The sequence below is a fragment of the Thalassophryne amazonica genome, chromosome 3 (assembly GCF_902500255.1).
Source record: "Thalassophryne amazonica chromosome 3, fThaAma1.1, whole genome shotgun sequence".
Taxonomy (NCBI): domain Eukaryota; kingdom Metazoa; phylum Chordata; class Actinopteri; order Batrachoidiformes; family Batrachoididae; genus Thalassophryne; species Thalassophryne amazonica.
In genome coordinates this window covers 34899185-34921699 of record NC_047105.1, presented here as the reverse complement: position 1 = coordinate 34921699, position 22515 = coordinate 34899185, and the positions used below count along the sequence as shown (strand labels likewise).

General features: G+C 40.5%; 1 protein-coding gene across 3 annotated transcripts in view; it reads right to left on the bottom strand.

Annotated features, from left to right (window-relative positions):
- Positions 1 to 5549: 5549 nt before the first annotated feature.
- The window catches only part of apcdd1l (adenomatosis polyposis coli down-regulated 1-like), a 40377-nt gene continuing 23411 nt past the window's right edge, over positions 5550 to 22515 (bottom strand). For all 3 annotated transcript variants that reach the window (XM_034166028.1, XM_034166026.1, XM_034166027.1), the window contains 3 exons: positions 12311 to 12494; positions 11094 to 11613; positions 5550 to 7287 (listed from right to left, as the gene is read on the bottom strand). In XM_034166028.1, coding sequence (XP_034021919.1) covers positions 6520 to 7287; positions 11094 to 11613; positions 12311 to 12494 — 1472 coding nt within the window. In that variant the 3' untranslated portion in view covers positions 5550 to 6519. The remainder of the gene's footprint in view (positions 7288 to 11093; positions 11614 to 12310; positions 12495 to 22515) is intronic.

The following is a 22515-nucleotide window of genomic DNA, read 5'->3' as shown; positions in this document are numbered from 1 at the left end:
TTTGTCAGCTTTCCACAACAAATAGAGCACAGCAACTCGCTTCATGTGTGAGAGTCATAAAACGCAGGGAAGACAAAGACAACACACTGTAAATTGTTTTTTTCCTTATTTATTCCTTTATTGGTTCATTCTACTGGTGCTTATAGTTGATAAAACTTGGATAAAGTTACTTGCACCAGTGGAAGTGCAGTATAAAATATAAAATTACGTGCACCGCTCGAATAATATGTCGGTCGTATAATAAATTGGTCGGCGGCCCCGAGTGTGACACACATGTTCAAACCTCTCCGGGCGCCATCGAGGTGGGACACCTTTCCGACGACGGTCTGAACACCAACTGACTGCAATTTACATATTCTGAAGGCAACATAAACAGGATCCAAAATGATTTGAGCTCGTATGAGGGAACCTCGAGATAGACTGGGCATGGCAAAGCCTGTGGTATGACCTGCACATGCCACTTGTAATGTCCACCTCCACTGTCCCCCCGCAAAGGAACCGTTGATCATTGATATGTATGTGGCACGCAGCCATCCATGTGCAGGGGATGTGAACACAGTGCGAACAAACCGAAAACACCTTTTCCAGAATATAGTGTGAAAACTCACTGCAACCTTTTTAAAGCAAAGGTGTCCTTTGACTGTCAGTAAAGGTTTGCTGCTGCGTGCGCATGTGCATGTCTGTGCACATGCAGCGAAGTTTAGCTGACAGTAAAACTGTCCACTGACAGCTGAGCACACGCGCGTGCGTGTGCACACGTAGCACCTTATTATGAAAACACACACACTGAGCGGTCATTTCCTCATGTCAGCACTTTTACACACACACACGCACATGAAGTTAGTGACCGTGGGGTGAATGAGGACGAATGAAGGAGTGATTGAATGGGAGTGGGTGACCACAGGGATGGACACATATGGCGGGAGTCTGGTCCAGACATTGGTTGTTCTTTGATGTCCAGTACAGGTCCTGTGCAAAGGGAGGAACACAGCGCTCTGGTCTATGTTTGCTATCCAGACATTTGTAGATCGGGCAGTCTGCAGCGCCTTTTATGGCCATCTGACAGCAGTCTGTGTCGTCTACATACGTTTTGGGTGCGATCTGACAGGTGTGGATGAGGCAGTCTGTCTGAGTTCTGACACTGCTAGCCACGCCTCTTTTCCTCCCGACTGCGTTGGATTATGACAGTATTTGCTGTGTTGGTCATGGCTCCTCCACATTCTTGCTATGTGTGACGGGGGCTTTATGAAACACTGTGATAAATTCTCCACCTGCCTAAAGAAACAAAACTTCTAGCCCAAGAAGAATGGCAAAATGGAAGAAAAACTAATATTGTGCATGTCTGAATTCCCTAAAATATGAGTTCCTGTTCATACTGAGGCATTGGGAGGAAAGTCTTTTCTTGTAAATGTTGCTGACCAGGAGGTGGAGCAGCAACCAAAAGATCCTGTATACATGGTAATGTATTCTCACTAGGTAGTTTAAAAACTCCACCTTCCCAGTGGCCAGGTCTCACGTCCAGTCTGGGAGTATGCATTGGTGCTATACATCCCCACATCCACCACGCCACGAAACCGCCTTTTTTCCTGGATACATGCATGCATACATATCATCTTTAACCTTGGATTACCTAGAAATGTCAAACTAATTTAGAATGGCTTTTTTTGAGGAACTGGTTGTGGTTACTATTTGACACTGATATGAAGTCATATATTCCTTTCAGGCATGTGACATTTGACCTTGGGTGATCTTAAAAGGTCAAACTAATTTAGAATGGCTATTTTGAGGAACTTGTTATTGATATACTTATCGTAATATAAAATTATATTTCCTGTTTCTGTTGGTCACTTGACCTTTTGACCTTGTATAACATTGAATGGCCAAACACAGGGTTACTGTTTAGTTCAAGTCATTTGGAGCCAACATATAAGAACAGTGGAGGGGTTGTTGTTTTAGTCATGAATAAATTGGTCGAGTTTTGGACAGAATTGATGAAATATTGAGCCCACACAGAAAACATATTAACTGTGTCTCTGAATAAGAAAAAAAGAGAAATTCAACAACCCTGTCTCTGTATGTTCTGTATGGGTGTTGTCTGTGTCCCTTATTGTTTTTTTTATTGGGTTTTTTTTTTTGTTTTTTTTGGTCAAATGACCGAAGATGGGCATAATATCAACTCCTTGGTGGTGTTAATAAAGACTTGCACATTTGATAATTTGATGCATTTAAGCTCCTGCAGTCATGTCACAGTTGCAGACGTACAAAGTGAATCTATCCCCCTGTGGTGTACTCTTCTAATGCTTTGCCTGCTTCAGACTTAACACCTAAAAGCTACAGCTACAGCTCATCTTCTAACTGCTGCTCTTTGCCTCATTTTTTGTCAGTTCAACTGTAAAATGCATCCATTTGGCTGCCTCTCTGTCCAATCACATATCCGTCTGTGCATTTTAGATAGTCAGACCTGCACTGGAATGTTGTGTGTAATGTGTGAGCCATATGACAGTTATTTATCAAATAGCAGTTACCCACCGTCTGTGCTTTGATTCAGACTGCACAGCATGAACAGAGAGAAGAAAAATCCAACCTTGGTGATGCTGCAGCCACCATTTTTCTTTGACTCTTGAAATAAGAAATTTCATAATTTAATGTGATATTTAAAAAACAAACAAAGTAACATCAGATGTATGTAAAGTAATTTTTAATACATAGGGGGGAAAATCACCTCCGTTAATCAAAAACAAAGTAAAATATTCAACAAAAATCTTATCAAAATGTTACAGTATTAATGGTTACAATAAATATTCAAATTAAAAAGGCTGCAGAAAAGCAGACTAATGCACAACTTGTGAATGAGGGTACAAATTAATCATAAATTTCATGCTACAGTGGTATTATTCTTATGAAGATGTTAACGTTTAGATTCTCCAGTACACAGTTGGTAATTTCTGAATGTTATATACAAAGTGCATTAGTGTACAGTGTGCTGGCTGGCTGATATAATGTCCATAGCCTGCAGTTTGTTGCCAAATCCACATGTTGTAATAACGTTACCTAAAAGCAGCAATCATTTAGAACAGGAAGAAAAAGCTGATTTGTGAAGGGAAAACACCTGTTTGATCATTATACAAAAGTAGCTTAGTGAAAAATTTATATATATATATATATATATATATATATATATATACAGTGAGGAAAATAAGTGAGCAGGGGTGGTGGCCAAGTGGTTAATGTGTTTGGTTTCAGTTTCCGGGTTCAAATCCCACCCCTGCCACATTTCTCCATGTAATGTGGAGTTGCGTCAGGAAGGGCATCCGGCGTAAAACTTGTGCCAATTCAACATGCAGATCCAGCTTGGATTTGCTGTGGCGACCCCAAGTGCAAACAAGGGAGCAGCCGAAGGGACTTACTTTTTACAGTGAGGAAAATAAGTATTTGAACACCCTGCGATTTTGCAAGTTCTCCCACTTAGAAATCATGGAGGGGTCTGAAATTTTCATCTTAGGTGCATGTCCACTGTGAGAGACACAATCTAAAAAAAAAAATCCAGAAATCACAATGTATGATTTTTTTAATAATTTATTTGTATGTTACTGCTGCTTTGAACACCTGTGAAAATCAATGTTAATATTTGGTACAGTAGCTTTTGTTTGCAATTACAGAGGTCAAATGTTTCCTGTAGTTTTTCACCAGGTTTTCACACACTGCAACGGGGATTTTGGTCCACTCCTCCATACAGATCTTCTCTAGATCTTTCAGGTTTGGAGTTTCCTCCAAAGATTTTCTATTTAGTTCAGGTCTGGAGACTGGCCACGCCACTCCAGGACCTTGAAATGTGTCTTACGGAGCCCCTCCTTAGTCGCCCTGGCTGTGTGTTTGGGGTCATTGTCATGCTGGAAGACCCAGCCATGACCCATCTTCAATGCTCTTACTGAGGGAAGGAGGTTGTTTGCCAAAGTCTCGCAATACATGACCCCACCCATCCTCCCTTCAATACGATGCAGTCGTCCTGTCCCCTTTGCAGAAGAGCACCCCCAGAGTATGATGTTTCCACCCCCATTCTTCACGGTTGAGATGGTTTTCTTGGGGTTGTTCTCATCCTCTAAACATGGTAAGTGGAGTTGATTCCAAAAAGCTCTATTCTGGTCTCATCTGACCACATGACCTTCTCCCATGCCTCCTCTGGATCATCCAGATGGTCATTGGTGAACTTCAAACGGGCCTGGACATGTGCTGGCTTGAGCAGGGGGACCTTGCTGCCCTACAGGATTTTAAACCATGACAGCATCATGTGTTACTAATGTAATATTTGTGACTGTGGTCCCAGCTCTCTTCAGGTCATTGACCAAGTCCTCCTGTGTAGTTCTGAGCTTTCTCAGAATCATCCTTACCCCACAAAGTGAGATCTTGCATGGAATCCCAGACCGAGGGAGATTGACAGTCATCTTGTGTTTCTTCCACTTTCTAATAAATAATCAAGCAACAGTATAATAAGCAACAGTTGTTGTCTTCTACCAAGCTGCTTGCCTGTTGTCCTGTAGTCCATCCCAGCCTTGTGCAGGTCTACAGTTTTGTCCCTGGTGTCCTTAGACAGCTCTTTGGTCTTGGCTATGGTGGACAGGTTGGAGTGTGATTGATTAAGTGTGTGAACAGGTGTCTTTTATACAGGTAACAAGTTCAAACAGGTGCAATTAATACAGGTAAAGAATGCAGAATAAGAGGGCTTCTTCTACTTATTTGCAGCAGTAACATACAAATAAATTATTAAAAAATCATACATTGTGATTTCCGGATTTTTTTTTTTTTTTTTTTTTTAGATTATGTCTCATAGTGGACATGCACAAGATGAAAATTTCAGAAGCCTCCATGATTTCTAAGTGGGAGAACTTGCAAAATCACAGAGTGTTCAAATACTTATTTTCCTCACTTTATATAGTGTCATGAAGATGCTTTTATATATTTGGTGTTTATTATTGAACCCCATTTCTACAACTGGGGGGTGACATCTGATGTCCGTTCTCCACTGCAGATCCTTAAAGAGACCAACTCTCCCAGGGAGCAACATCCACTGCTGAAGCTGAAGTCTTCAACCACAGTGATACAGCAAAAAAAAAAAAAAAAAAAAAAAAAAAAAAAAATATATATATATATAAAAAAATTACAAAATGTCATAATTATGATTAAAAACTAACATGTTAAATTTTCAAGACATAATTATAAAGATCCACAGTTAAAAATTGAAGTCGTAGTTGAGATGTACAATTCCTTTAACTTCATGCTTGGTTTGTGCTCTGATATGCACTGTCAACTGTGGGTACCTTATATGTAGACAGTTGTGTGCTTTTCCACTTCATGTCCATTAAACTGAGTTTATCCTAGTTGGACTCCAGTTAAGCTGTCGAAACATCTCAAGGATGATCACTGGAAACAGGATGCACCTGAGCTCAATTTTGAGCTTCATGCCAAAGGCTTATGTCCATGTGATTTCTTAGTTTTTTTTATATAAATTTGCAAAAATCTCAGAAAAACATTTTTTCATATTGTCATTATGGGGTACTGTGTGCAGAATTTTGAGGGGAAAAAATACGTAAATTTCATCCATTTTGGAAGAAGGCTGTGACATAAAAAATGTGAATAAAGTGAAGCGCTGTGAATGGTTTCTGGATGCACCGCATGACTTATAAAGTACAATTTTCCATTTTCTATCAAAGGTATGCCTTTAAAAGCCAAACCTTTGAATTTAGTTGGTTAAAAGTTTGATTTTATGCCCTATAGCAGTTAAAGTTGGCATTTTGACCATGTATCTCAAAATCATCACTTAGAAAGATGGAATTCAGACTTTTTTGGTCAACCTTTTGATTGGAATTCTTATCACGTGTTGTGTCTAGGCTTGCCACCTTGTCCCTTGAAATATTGGATTGTCCTTTATCTGACCATTAATTGTTGCATCCCATATTGATTCAATATGGGACATAAATTGTTTTGTATTTTCATAAATGTCCCACACACACTCATCAAAAGTGAATAATGAACAAAATCAAACACAGGAAATATTACGGGCTGCCAATGACATCTCTGTACCTCATGTTGGGTCCTGTAGCGAGGACCCAACATGAGGTACAGCGGATAGACCTCAGACTTTCATGTCTGTATCTCCGTGTGCCCACCTTTCTGGTCCTGTCATGGGCTGCCTAATTGTCTGATTGCTCCTTTACTTTCATTTTTGAAAGGAGGCAACCCTAGTTGTGTCATGTTGTGTGCCTCCTCCCCCCAACACACTTGCACCATCACCACCAAAACAGGTTTCCATAGAAAAACAGGGATTTGTGGGTAGCAACTGAGTATAAACCACTGAATTTGAATCACTGGAGTTAACACACAAGCCACACTGTATTACATGCATAAGCCTGTTGCATAATAGTAAACTGATATTATTCAGCTCTCCTGAAAGTCTGTCTTTTTCTTGACCATATGGTTCAGAAAGTGAGCAAAAGCTGCTAGAGAAAGGTCCATCAATAGCTTCTAATACACACAGAAGTAGTTGAACATTGTCAGTCCAAACACCAGTATTACCAGCTCTGCCAACCTCTCTGTCCCACTGGCTGTTGACTGGACTTGTTTGCTATTAAAACCTGAACCATATGTGGGCGGTGTCTCCCGCTCACTGCAAAGGACCATGGGAGCCTGAAATGAAGTGGGCCTCCGTTGTGGACGGTCAGGGTTGGACCCATCAGTTGGCCTCTCTCCAGTGAACAGCAGCAGGTTCTTCCTGTGGTTCAGCTCAGTCTTGAAGAGTTCATACTCCTTATGTGGCAGTTTAATACCCAGCACAGTGCACCCATCGGTGGGGGCCAAATCCCGCTCCACCCCGATCTCCCAGTCTCCTGGCCAGCCACATTTCCCTGGCCTCGCCCTGTTCAGCATCTTAGCTGTGGATGCCTCTAAGGCTGTGACTTTCACTTGGGTGACCTTGAAAACTAACTCAACTGCTCCTGAGACTTTCGGGGAGGGGTTTCCCTGGGCGTAGTGGCCAGATGCTCTCAGGGTGAAAGTGGGCTGGGAGCAAGCTGGGTCTGAGTAGTGCCGGTAGGTTCCTTCCCATGCGTGTTTGTTAGGTTTGAAAGTGAATTCTCGGGTGAGAAAGAGGACGGCAGGTCGGGCTTCACAGCGGTGGCTCACCCATAAACCATCCAGAGACAGTGGCGCTGTAGGAGAGTGGGATAACAATGGAGGGCGATGCTCTGAGGAGCGGTACACCAGGGCGCACACAGGGCAGGGATGGATGTGATGCTGCCAAAAGTGAAGAAGATGTAAAGCAATTTATTTAGAATCAAGATTAAATGGTTTGCATGTTGGATTTTAAATAATCCTTAATAATTCTGATACATGTTTTCCTTAAATATCCCATGGGGCACTGAAACAGTTTGAGATCCCCAGAATGGGGTGGGGAATATAGTTGTATAAAACCATATCAGGGCTAACTTACTGTGGAAAATGGATTGATGTACTGTATATTATTTTAATAGTGCGTCTTGTACCACTCTAAATCCTAATGGGCAACTCTGTTGTGTAAATTGTGAGATGGGGAGTGAAATCAAATCAAATCAATTTTATTTATATAGCGCCAAATCACAACAAACAGTTGCCCCAAGGTGCTTTATATTGTAAGGCAAAAGCCATACAATAATTACAGAAAAACCCCAACGGTCATAACAACCCCCTATGAGCAAGCACTTGGCGACAGTGGGAAGGAAAACTCCCTTTTAACAGGAAGAAAACTCCAGCAGAACCAGGCTCAGGGAGGGGCAGTCTTCTGCTGGGACTGGTTGGGGCTGAGGGGAGAGAGTCAGGAAAAAGACATGCTGTGCAGAGATCAATCACCAATGATTAAAAGCAGAGTGGTGCATACAGATCAAAAAGAGGTGAATAAAAAGAAACACTGGGTGCATCATGGGAAACCCCCCAGCAGTCTAAGTCTATAGCAGCATAACTAAGGGATGGTTCAGGGTCACCTGATCCAGCCCTAACTATAAACTTTTTCAAAAAGGAAAGTTTTAAGCTTAATCTTAAAAGTAGAGAGGGTGTCTGTCTCCCTAATCCGAATTGGGAGCTGGTTCCACAGGAGAGGAGCCTGAAAGCTAATGCAAAATAGCTGTCCTATATATTTGCTTAATATGCACATTGAAGGACATATCCTGATCCAAAATGACTTTAAGATTTCTCACAGTATTACTGGAGGTCAGGGTAATGCCATCCAGAGTAAGGATCTGGTTAGACACCATGTTTCTAAGATTTGTGGGGCCAAGTACAATAACTTCAGTTTTATCTGAATTTAGAAGCAGGAAATTAGAGGTCATCCATGTCTTTATGTCTGAAAGACATTCCTGCAGTTTTTACTAATTGGTGTGTGTCCTCTGGCTTCATGGATAGATAAAGCTGGGCATCATCTGCGTAATAATGACATTTTAAGCAATGCTTTCTAATAACACTGCCTAAGGGAAGCATGTATAAAGTGAATAAAATTGGTCCTAGCACAAAACCTTGTGGAACTCCATAATTAACCTTAGTCTGTGAAGAAGACTCCCCATTTACATGAACAAATTGTAATCTATTAGATAAATATGATTGAAACCACTGCAGCGCAGTGCCTTTAATACCTATGGCATGCTCTAATCTCTGTAATAAAGTTTTATGGTCAACAGTATCAAAAGCAGCACTGAGGTCTAACAGGACAAGCACAGAGATGAGTCCACTGTCTGAGGCCATAAGAAGCTCATTTGTAACCTTCACTAATGCTGTTTCTGTACTATGATGAAATCTGAAACTTGACTGAAACTCTTCAAATAGACCATTCCTCTGCAGATGATCAGTTAGCTGTTTTACAACTACCCTTTCAAGAATTTTTGAGAGAAAAGGAAGGTTGGAGATTGGCCTATAATTAGCAAAGATAGCTGGGTCAAGTGATGGCTTTTTAAGTAATGGTTTAATTACTGCCACCTTAAAAGCCTGTGGTACATAGCCAGCTAATAAAGATAGATTGATCGTATTTAAGATTGAAGCATTAACTAATGGTAGGGCTTCCTTGAGCAGCCTGGTAGGAATGGGGTCTAATAGACATGTTGATGGTTTGGAGGAAGTAACTAATGAAAATAACTCAGACAGAACAATCGGAGAGAAAGAGTCTAGCCAAATACCAGCATTACTGAAGGCAGCCGAACATAAAGATATGTCTTTGGGATGGTTATGAATTATTTTTTCTCTAATAGTTAAAATTTTATTTGCAAAGAAAGTCATGAAGTCATTACTAGTTAAAGTTAAAGGAATACTCGGCTCAATAGAGCTCTGACTCTTTGTCACCCTGGCTACAGTGCTGAAAAGAAACCTGGGGTTGTTCTTATTTTCTTCAATTAGTGATGAATAGTAAGATGTCCTAGCTTTACGGGTGGCTTTTTTATAGAGCAACAGACGCTTTTTCCAGGCTAAATGAAGCTCTTCTAAATTAGTGAGACGCCATTTCCTCTCCAGCTTACGGGTTATCTGCTTTAAGCTGCGAGTTTGTGGGTTATACCACAGAGTCAAGCATTTCTGATTTAAGGCTCTCTTTTTCAGAGAAGCTACAGCATCCAAAGTTGTGCTCAATGAGGATGTAAAGCTATTGACGAAATAATCTATCTCACTCACAGAGTTTAGGTAGCTACTCTGCACTGTGTTGGTATATGGCATTGGAGAACATAAAGAAGGAATCATATCCTTAAACCTAGTTACAGTGCTTTCAGAAAGACTTCTACTGTAATGAAACGTAATCCCCACTGCTGGGTAATCCATTAAAGTAAATGTAAATGTTATTGAGAAAGGATCAGACTAAAAGGGGTTTTCAGGGAATACTGTTAAGTCTTCAATTTCTATGCCATATGTCAGAACAAGATCTAAACTGAGGTTAAAATGGTGGGTGGGCTCATTTACATTTTGAGCGAAGCCAACTGAATCTAATAATAGATTAAATGCGGTGTTGAGGCTGTCATTCTCAGCATCTGTGTGGATGTTAAAATCACCCACTATAATTATCTTATCTGAACTAAGCACTAAGTCAGACAAAAGGTCTGAAAATTCACAGAGAAACTCACAGTAACGACCAGGTGGACGATAGATAATAACAAATAAAACTGGTTTTTGAGACTTCCAATTTGGATGGACAAGACTAAGTCAAGCTTTCAAATGAATTAAAGCTCTGTCTGGGTCTTTGATTAATTAATAAGATGGAGTGGAAGATTGCTGCTAATTGCTGCTAATTTGAGAAAATGACCATTGTGTAGGATGGGCAACATCTACCCTTCAAATCACAACATGGTTATCATCTATGTTTTGAATACTGAGCATTTGTATTTGAAGCATCTGAGTTGATCATAATCTTTCACACAAGCGGTTGATGGCTGTGATAACTCCTATGTGTGCTCTCATCCAATTACTACATCCCTGATCTTGATGTTGGCTTCCTTTGCTTTTGGGGAATGGCATTTTTTTTTTTTACTGTTAATGTTATTTTCCTTGTACATATCTTAATGCTAACTGAGCTAATTATCAATAAGGAATGAGTATGATAAGCTTGTCAAGAAGTAAACAATTACAGGTGTGTGCATTTCCTCAATAAAAATGTGTTTCTTGTTTATATTATCATTCATTCATTCATTCATCTTCTACCGCTTAGTCCAATTAAGGGTCGCGGGGGGCTGGAGTCTATCCCAGCAGTCATAGAGCACGAGGCAGGGTACACGCAGGACAGGACGCCAGTCTTTCGCAGGCCCACAAACAGACAAACACAGACACACCCACACACACACCTACGGACAATTTAAAGATTCCAATCCACTTAACCCGCATGTCTTTGGATGTGGGAGGAAACCAGAGCACCCGGAGGAAACCCACACAAACACGGGGAGAACATGCAAACTCCACACAGAAAGGCCACGGGAATTGAACCCACGACCTTCTCGCTGTGAGGCAACAGTGCTAACCACTAATCCACCGTGCTGCCCTCATTTCTTATCAGCCTATCCTAATTATAAACAAATAAAAAAAACTACTCTGTAGGTTCTCACCATGGCATTTTGCAGCGGCTGCTGGTACCCAGTGGGTCTGTAGTGGGTCCTCTGTGTCCAGTCTGTGTGTATGTCTCCTAAGAACAGCTCCTGGACCTTCCCTCCGTGGTAGTGGTGCCTAGTCTCCACCCGAATCAGACCCATCTCCATCATGGAGAAGCCCATAGCTACAAGACAGCCTCTACCTGCCCGGGTGTTGTACATCTCATGCAGCTTCCCTGGCACCATACGACTCAAAGTCAGATCTACGCAGATTTGAGGCAGCCTTGACGCAAGCCTCTGCATGGCTGTGAGGCTGTGAACTACAATGCCCACCTTGCTGAGGTGGTGTTCACCTTCAGTGCCCCCATGGGTTATCCAGGAGGCTTGGCGAAGTCGAATTCTGCCCTTAATGATCAGTGAGTAGATTGGGGCTTCACAGTTGCTGTCAGTATAGTAATGCTGCAACGCTCGGAACTGACGGCTTGTGTGGAAGGTGTAAGAACGGGTGAGGAACTCTGGACCGGGCCGAATTTCACACCTGAACACACAGAGAGATAATACCAAGGGTTAAAATTCAGAATTACTAAATTTGACTGTAGTGAGTAATATCTCAGGGACAGACTTCAAAATCAAACTGTTTCAAGGAGGTTTGACGCAGTCTGGGTGGAGGACATAGACACAACAAATAAGCTGAATGGAATGCAACTCTGAACTCTGATGGCATGGAGGGTAAACAAGGCATTTGGTTGAAGAATCTGTGAGCAGGTGACACGCCTTGTCTAATCAACAGACCCTTGGTGCCCTTATATAAGAACTGAAGGAACTTCCTCCAAACCTTCACTTCATTCCAACACAGTCACAGTAAGTAGTGTCACAGTACTGACAGATTCTGTTGTTCTGTCTCATTGAGGCAGCTACTTTGAGCAGTTGTATAAGTCATGTGGTGTGCTTCTTTGAACATTATCCAGTGTACAGGTGTCTCAATGCTGAGAATTTCTGCAACTGGAAAAGGCCAAAGAAATAGTCATATTTTGCTCGGCTGGCACAGACAGATGGCTCTTTGGGGGATGTGCCTGTTGCCAACCCGGACTCCAGGGTGGTTCTGTAGTGTGGTGGACACAGTAGCCCACAGCACCAGTGCATGCTCCCAGACCTAACCTATTAACGAATGTGGGATAAATGTGTAGATTTCTGGCAATGACTTTGTTTTGATCTCTTAGTGTGTCTGACTTTACCTTGTTGACACCCATGTGCCATCCAGTCTTGGGGGAATATCTGCTGAGATTCTGGCTCTTTCCATGAGGTGGTGGCACTCACTGTAGGGCTCCCAGTGCCAGCTTGCATTGTGGTAGGAGGAGGATGCAAAATGAGGTGTGGGGACCTCCCATAATTTATTTCCTGTTTCAAATGCAAACACAGCTGGAGAGAAAAATGGGGAAAAACAAAAAGAGTTGACACCAAATGAAATGCTCTGTGGGCTCCTGTCAAATAGGTTATGGTTTTTCTTTGTGCATTTTGTTTGTTTCTGCTGTGGCGTCACTGAGCAAAAAAATGAGATCAGACAAAAAAAAAACAAAACAAATAAACAAACAAACAAATAAAAAAAAACAAAGGAAACTTGCTGTAAATGATCACAATTTCAATATTTCGTCACAAAACATCATCAGTTTCAATTTATTCCATTTATATAACACCAAATCACATCAAAGCTGCCTCAAGGCGCTTCACACAAGTAAGGTCTAACCATACTAACCCCTAGAGCAAGCACACAGGTGGCAGCGGTGAGGAAAAACTCCTTCTGGTGATATTTAGGAAGAAACCTCAAGCAGACCAGATTCAGAGGGGTGACCCACTGCTTAGGCTATTCTAACAGTTAAAAAGTTTTTATAAAGCTTTACAAAGGAGAAGAAACAGAAAACAGGAATTCAAAACAACAGGATATAATAACAAAAGAATATGTATTTGATGAGAAGTCCATGCAGGTGGTTATGCATTACAGTCAAAGGTACCCAAAGCCCTTGCAGAGACTGTGATTATACTTTGGTTCACTTTGTTTAGATACTAGTTTTAATTTGAATTTTGTGGAGATTAGTAAAGCTATGCATTTTGTTTTTGACAAGTGCAATAACTAATCGTAAAATGGATGATTCCATTTTCCTGGAAGCCACCATGGTAACCATCTTGGATTTAGAAAAATGGTAGCATAAATTTTGAGTTTTCCAGTATCTTTGCTTCTAGATGATCTAGGATCTTGATTGTAATCAGCACCATTTGATTGCTTGCCTCTGAAAATGTGTATTTATTTAATATAATCAAGATCCTATGTCATCTAGAAGCTGAGATTTTGGAAAATCTCAAATTTCAAGCCATTTTAAAAAATAAATCCAAGATGGTCACCATGGTGGCTTCTGATAAAATTGAATCATCATTGTTGTCTGATTGGCTATTGTGTGCACTTTCTAAAAGTGTATTGTTTTACAAATCTTTAAAAAATTCCAATTAAATTTCATAGTGAACCTGTCTATAAGGTTAATGGTTACGCCTTTTCACAGCAATAGTCTTTTGGGAACTTCTCTGCAGCTTCATTGTTAACATAAGAACGCTTCCTATTTTATTACATTCTCTGTGTTTTTACTCTCCCACATACCTCTAGTCTGCTGTCACACACCTGCTCTGGATTTGCACCATCACTCCTACCCTATAATCACTGATTCCGGTGACCTTTTCCAGATTGTTGTCTTTGTATTATTTTCCAGTGTGGACTAACTGCTCTCAGATCACCTGATATCAGTTGATCTGAACATCTGTCTCTATGCATGTTCTTTACCTGTTTCACATTTATATGATCTCAGCTTGCTCTTTAAGTTCAAATTTTGGACTTTCCAGAACGATACTGACTCTCGAATGCTCCATGTACTCATGGGGCGGTTTGCAGTGGACTGTGAAGCGGGTAGGATGACAAATAAAACCTTTAAATATGAGGCCATGCTATGTTGGAAGTTGGTGGATTACTCACTGTGGGCTGGGAGCAAGTTCTTGCCCCTTGTGAAATAATTTAACTGTCTCATGGTGCTGTTCATGAGTGAGGGTAAAATGAAACAAATCTTGACAGTTGACATGGCATCAGCAGAAATATAGTCATTGCTTTGGACTTTAATGGTGTTTAGTTGATTTGTATTCACACTGTCACCTATGGCTCTGAACATTTAGTCATAGCCTAATGGAACAAAAAAGTTGCCAAACTGAGTTCTCATTGTGCACGCTGAAGGAGCTCAGAGTGGAACCACTCCTTTGTGTTGAAAACAGCAAGTTGAAGTACTTCGAGCATCTGAGGATTGCGCTTGGACACCTCCATATGGAGGTTTTTCAGGCACATCTAACTAGGAGGAGACCCAAAATCTGTCGGAGGGATTGTATAATCCATCTGGCCTTGATCCACCTTGGGATCACTCAGCAGCAGCTGGAGGATGTGACTGATGAGAGGAACATATGGAGTCCCTCACTTAGCCTGCTGTCACCATGACCCGGCTGACTGATGTATGGGTCAAAGTCTCCTGTCATGTGAGAAATATTGATTGATGTAAGCGTAAGATCCAATTTGGTTTTGCTGATGATTCAGAAGTGAATGCATGAGTGAAATAACTTAATACTATGTATTAACGTATTTTAAAAGACAAACAGCTGCTGTCTGCAAGCTGTTTGTCTTTTTCAACCCAAGACCTTTTGGACTACTTTGGGAAGAAAATGTAGGGTATCAGGCTACATATTTCTTCACAAACTGTGGTTACTGTAGTTGGTCCTATGACCATGATTGGACCTAATTCAAATGGTAAATCCACAGAGGCTGACTTTGACACTACCTCGTTAAGTATGTTGTCGCAACTTGTGGATGGTATTAAAACCACCACTTGTCTTTTTGATCCAGTCCCAATAAAATTGTGGAAGAGCAGTGATTACATCTATTATCAAGAAACCTAATTTGTATCTTGGTGTACTAGCAAATTATAGAGTGATACCAGATTTGCCTTTCTGCTCTAAAATTCTTGAAAAGGTAATTTCACAGCAGCGTATGAACTACCTTGTGGATAAAGATCTTCTGGGACCACTGCAGTCAGGGTTTATAGCTTGTCAGTCAATGTAGACAGTTCTTACAAGGGTGGTAAATGATCTTTTGTTGGCAATGGATTGGGACACTACCATGGTGCTGCTGATATTGGATCTTTGCATTGTGTTTGATAAGACTGATCATCGTATTTTGTTAAGGCCCTGTCCCACTGGCGTTTAGAAGGATTTGCGTATGGATTGCGCACAAAATTGGCTCATATTCGCCAAAATCCGCAATATCCATGTAACATGCCTGTATGAGTCAGCCGTCATCCGAACACGCCCGTGATCATCCGCAGAGGCACGCATGTCCGCAGCCAGGATTTTTGAGCTGTTCAAAAATCTGAATGCGGATGACATCCGCCTTACATACTTCATATATACTCAATTCATACACAATACATACTCACTCTATGGGCTGTATATCTGCCATTAATTGCTGATATCCGCAACTGATGGGGATTTGCGCTTTGGCAGCAGACCGGGACAGTGTGTAAAACAGATATATATCGTGCCCATCATGTCCACATCACAAACTAAAATATGTTGTAGCGAATGCATACAAACTGACCACGAATAAAACGTTTTTATTACATCTGCTTTGCAGCTGATTTGTGGACAATCTGTGAATGCATAACAAACATGTCACGTAAACCCAAAGTGTGGCAGAAAGCGACATACCTGCCAGTCAATGCCTGTCTGGCTGTGTAGATCCACAAAGACATAGCTGCTGCAATCGTGTCTCCTCCAGGACTTTTATTTAACACCAACAAAAGGAAGAGTTGCTGTTTATCCACAACTCACTCAAAAAAAACAAAACAAAACAAAACACCGTCTCACATCCCGAGCGGCTTCTCCCCTCCTGCTCCCCAAACTCATGAACAGTTAACCCTCGCATGACAAAACTCTGTGATCAACTTGTCCAAGTCCAGCAAATGCTCCAGAGGCTGTATTGTTGGTGTGAATAGTGATGCCGACAGCCCGAGTGCGCTTATTTTATGGCCGCAATGCAGATGCCGTGCACATGCAACACGTGCGCGATGCATTCATAATACACCCGTAATACTGCCGTGTTAATCTCAATGTGTCGGATCAGTTTCCTCACTACATGTGTTATATAGCCATGATTGTTCATCATATATTCGCTATATATTATTAATATATCCATAATTCATACTGGGACATTTGTCATTTTTGGCCATTTTTGTTGCGGACGACAACGAATGCCCGCTATTTGTATACTCAATTCATGTGCAATTAATCCTCTCCTCAGTGGGACAGGGCCCTTAGATAGGCTAGAGAATTATTTTGGAATTACTGGTTGGGTTCTCTCATAGATGGCATCACATTTAACAAACGTTTTTCACTGTATCTTGTATAACAACACTATTTTTGAACTTGTGCTGGTAAATTATGGGGTGCCACATGGTTCTATACTGGGCTTTTTGTTGTTTTCTCCATACACAACATTCATAGGACAGATATTGCAAGACTTGAGAGCTGCTTTGCATTATTATGCTGATGATACCCAGTTTATATGCCAGTCAATGCTAATGACCCATCTCAGATTGAGAGTGTGGAGGTTTGGTGTCTCTGAAGCAATAGATGTCCTATAAGTTCTTACTTTTGATATATATATATATATATATATATATATATATATATATATATATATATATATATATATATATATATATATATATATATATATATAAAATAATAATTCTTTTACTTTGGAGAAGATGGAGTTGATGATCATTGGCCCATGTCATGGAAGAAAGTACTAAAGGAAAAAATTCTAGAGGGAATTTTTGATCTACATATTTGCAAAATTACAAAGACTGCTTTTTCTATTTGCCTAATATTGCATAATATAGGATTCAAATTAATCTAGAACTGACTACTGTAATGTTCTGTTTTCTAGTTGGCCACGTACAAGCATTACGGGTCTTCAGATGGTTCACAATGCTGCAGCTGGAGTCCTAATGAAGTAGAAAGTTTGATCATATTACTCCTGATTTGGTTTCCTTTCACTGGCTTCCTGATCATGTAAGGTCTGGTTTTAAGGTACTGCTTGTAACATACAAAATTTTGGTTACAAAAGCTGTTTAGCACCCTCATACATGGCTTATCTACTTACACCTCATGTACCAACCCATGCTCTGCATTCTCAAGACAAATGATTGCTGTGTGTTCCAAAGGTGAAAAAGAAGTCAGCTGGACACAGTCATTTTTTGTATCATGCACTCTGACTGTGGAACAGCTTGCCAGTTGAGATAATACACTTGGCGTCTGTGTTCAAGTCATGGTTAAAGACTCATTTTCTTTAGCATATAGGTGACATGAGTTGTCATTTTGGAACACTGTACATCGTGCACACTGTTCTTCAGTTTTATTGTCTATAGCTTTTTATTTATTTTTTTATTTTAACTGTTTTATTGTTGGTTTGAGTGGCCTCAGAAGCTGAGAAGGTCAACTCTTTGGGCCTGGTCCACTAATTTGGACCTTGCCTCTCTGGACAAACTGTGCTATGATTTGGCACTATACAAATAAAGTACAATTAAATTGAATTGAACACTGATGGGCTTGGAGACAAATATCGACAACATTCATATATCACTGAAAGAAATGAATAATAGCAATAACATTTTTTTTTTTTTTACATATAAACCTACTGCATGCAGTTCATTAGATAGTTCAGGGTTGGCTTGGATGCAGGAGGCGTGCCCACCTGGTTATGTGTTCGGCTCCACCCTGCTTTGTGGATGTGGTTGTCTGAGCAGCTCTGTCATAGAGCTGAAACAAACAGTGGCTCATTGACTATTTGTTTTTATTTTCCCCCAAAACTATGGGAACAAAAGTAATCCAAATTCAAGCATTTCTCATTCTGTAACATTCATGGTTCCAATAGGTGCAGATCTGAGTCAAAACTGCACAATCTGCTGAGGAAAAGGTCGAGCCAAGATACAAGTGCCAAGATTTTATGATTGTACCGTTATCGCCGCACCATGAAGTGAGCCGCTATGTTCACTTGCACCTGTGAAAATTTGAAAATCAATACCCCTCTCATCCCCACCCGCCACAATGCCACCAAACCCCCCACAAACAAAACAAATGTCAACAACAGGCAAGGACAATGAGTCCTTACAGGTTCTCCTTTTCTCTGTAAGGTTTCTGTCTTGGCTTTCTCCCTTGCTTTTGTTCTTAAGTCAACACATCAGTCTTGCCTTTTCCTCTTTTTTCTTCTCTATTTGCATTCCTTCTCTCACTTTCTCCAATTTCTCAAGGTCATCAGTGGTAGACAGCTTTACGGGTGTAATTTCAGTCTACTTTTCTCTCGTTTGCCTTTAGACGCACATGGGGAGAACATTGCCTGATGGGCCTCCAGTTGACCTGGGAGTTAGCTGAGGAAACGTCAACTATTAAGACCCTCGTTGGGTCTCAGATGGGGTTGCTGTCTCACTGCAGAGCACATTGAGCTCAAATAAAATGGGGACTTTGAAAGGAAATTGTGTTAAATTGAGCAATTTTTTTATTTTATTTTAAAAGGACTCTATGTATTTATTTTTTTATTTTTTTTATTTTTTTTATTTGGCTAGGTTTGGGAATTCTTCCTATATGGTGAGAACCACAGCTCCGTCTTGTCCTAGCATTGTTTCACCTGATGCACACACAGCATGGTGGTATTATTAATTATTATTATTATTAGAATGCACACTTATAGTGTGTATTGTTATTATATCCTGAACATTTTGGTGATACCAAAATATTTATTTCACACCTCTCCACATATTTATGGAATAACCCTGTTGTATCTGATGATTTGAGGATGTTCATGCTGGTTATACGGTCGCAAATTGAGCTTTAACAGATATTTGCGACCATATAACAGCACGAATGTCTGCAAATCATCATTATTGCCATTCTAATCCAATTCCAGCGTTTGCACGGTTTATTTTTCTGTAGGTGATTCAGTTGGAGAGGCTTACTGTGAGGCAGCATCGCTCCAACAGTGGTCAGGGCGTGAAGTAATCCATCAAACGTGAAAATCCATGAAATGTGAAACTATAATTCTGTATCAGAATCCACATCAATACTTTCGCACGGTAGCTTAAATTCACCCATTTCAGTGGTGATGGTGGTGGTGGCGGCGGTACGCGATAGTCTCTCATTCTCAGCTAACAGCGCTAACAGCTAGCAATGCACAGCCGGTGTTCTGTCAAATTGTGCGTCTCGTCGCATAAATTGACAGTTCCGCGTCCCGACAATACTGCGCATGCGTGCGCAGGTGCGTCCTCTGCGCAGCTGTGCGGAGGACAGGAATGATATTCAACAGGAATGACATCTTGTCAGAACACCGGTCAGGACGCGGAGTAATACATTCAAATGTGAATCGGCTGAATATTTTGCCACCATTAACCCAGTATTATATGGTCTGAAATCTCACATGATTAGATCAGATCAGATTTGTGGAAAAAATGTAATTGGATTAGAATTGCTAATAAACTGCATGTGCACAATGTACCCCTCCTACTCAAAATCAAAATTGTTTTTGGTTACTCATTTTGGTACACATCATGCAACCATGGTTAAAACACCATTTATTATTATTATTATTATTATTGTTATATTATTATTGCTACTAAAATGCTTCTGAACCAAAATACATGAAATTGCTGAATTTGAAACTTATTTTCACCATGTCCTCATCAGTGTTGGGGAAAGTAACTTTGGAAAGTTACTTCATTAGTTAATCTATACAGTTATATTTTACAGTTACTTCTTACATTTACTTCATTAGCAGCTGTGGACACCTTGTTGGTAGCTGCTGAATGTAATTAATAAAGTTACTCATAATCTAATTTGGTTATTTTTAAGATTTAGTACTCAGAAAAGTAACTATTAGTTACTTTGCTGATTAGTTACTTTTCTGATTGCTCAATCTTACGAGTAACCAAGTTAGATTACTCGTTACCTTATTAGTTACATTACTTATTAGTTGCAAGTTTTCTGTAGATTCTAATAAAGTAATTGCATAAAGCTGCTAATGAAGTAACTGCATAAAGCACCTGTATAAAGCAACTAAAAAAGTAACTAAAAAGTAACTTGTCAAAGTTACTTTCCACAACACTGGTCTTCATGTGGTAACTGAGTAAATGGCTGTGTATTTAATACATTTGGATTATGCTTACAGTTTTTTTTTAATTGTTATAAATTTTTACAATATTTTTTATTATAATAATAATAATAATAATACATTTTATTTAAAGGCACCTTTCAAGGAACTCAAGGAACATAGTTTAAAATAACAGTAAAAAAATAAAAATCATTACAAAATATAAAGAACTGTACACAGGATCAAACAGAGTATGCATCATGAAAGAGATGTGTTTTGAGACCAGAGGAAGTGACTTAGTGTTATGGAGGTCAGAAGGGAGTGAATTCCAACAAGGTGGACAGATGGAACATGAGATGGATAGAAGAGGAAGATCGGAGTGAGTGGACAGGTGTAACAACGTGAATTAGGTTGGAAAGATAAAGAGGGGCAAGGTTGTGAATGACTTTGAATGTCAGGAGCAGTATTTTGTAGTGTATGCAGTGTGTGATGGGGAGCCAGTGGAGCTGCTGGAGTATGGGTGTGATGTGGTGTGTGAATGGGGTCCCTGTGATAATGCGTGCTGAAGAGATTCAACTAACTCTAATTTATGGAGAGATTTGTGGGGAAGGCCAAATAAAAGGAAATTACAATAATCAAGTCATGAAGTGACAAGACTGTGAACCAGGATAGCAGCAGTATGATGCGTTGAGAGACGGGCGAAGGAGGTGGAAGTAAGCTGAGCGGGTTATGTTATTGATGTGAGATGTGAAGGAGAGTGCGCTGTCAAGGACGACGCCCAGACTCTTTATCTGGGGGGAGGGCAAGATGGAGGAGATATCAAAGCTGGGGGCTTGGGTTAAGATTGATTTGGTGCCAGTGAGCAGCATCTCTGTTTTATCACCGTTTAATTTCAGCAAATTTGATGTGAAACAGGATTTCATTTCAAGCAAACAGTCGGTGAGGGAAGAAGGGGGGAGAGTGGACTTGGGTTTGGTGGAGATGTAAACTTGGGTATCGTCTGCATAGCGATGAAAGCAGACAATCTTTCCATGTACAGAATTAAAATGTTCTCGGCTAGCTGTCACTGTATGTAGGTGCTGGTTTTGATTGCTGGGGGACAGTCATGACTACAGTACGCCCTATCCAGAGACAAAGTGATCACTAAACTCCAAACAATTATGTACAGAAATTGCATAATATTGCTACAATACAAGTACAATATTGCAAAACTAGTCATTTTCATGTATGGACAGATTGTATGGATGTCATAGTGTGTACTCTTTGTGTTTCCTCTCAAACCAGAAGCAACACAGTAGTAACACTTGAATTATTATGATGGATATTATTATTATTTTATTTCATTATTTCAATTTCACGGTCACAGACCTGAGTTAGTTTCAGGCTCAGCATGCTTTTTCTCCTTCTGCAAGCAGTCTGTCATTTTGTTGATCTGATTAATCTCATTTGTCTATCACAGGCTGTGAAACATGTTTGCAATTTTCCCAGCGCACTGATGTGTTTGTTTATGCTGCATGTCACTGCTGCTGGCGAGAGAACCCAGTCAGCTGTGCTCCCGCGGGGGAACCCGGAGCAGAAATTCTAATCAGGATTAATAAATTTCCACTGCTTCTCACAAGTCATCCAGCTGGTCTGTTTTGTGTTATTCCCCTTTGTAGCTGCGTGCAACATGTTGCCTCAGTCGTTACTCACACAGTGCGATGAATGAACCGAGAGCCAGGCGTCATAGTGTGTGACGTGGACTCATTTGGGTTGCTATATTGGCGTTTCTGTTTTTGCCAAAGTATTTCTATAGAGTGTTTCTTGAGGTCACTTGTCATTCAGCCCCTTTCTGCTCTTGGAACTTGTTCCAGTTGGGCATATGGTTGCATTTACTTAAACAGTACTCATAAAAGCAGAGCTTAGTAAAACTAAGTTGCTCATTGTGGAGTTTTAAGTGTTCTTCTACATAAGAGTCTATTCCAACCACAAGTGAGGCAGTGTTGTAATGCATGTGATAATATCCAACAGGAAGCTCGGTCCCATCTTACTTTGAAGACGTGAAACTCTAGCTGATTCACTTTCTACACAATCAAATCCCATTATTTTTGGCCGACTGTGGTTGAAACCCATTTTTTCCCCCCATCACGGCTCTGGGTCTTTGGCCTTTGGGATGAAGAGACACCAAGAAAGACCTTATGGAAGTCACTAGAGAGAAGTGTTTGTCGATGGGGATACTGA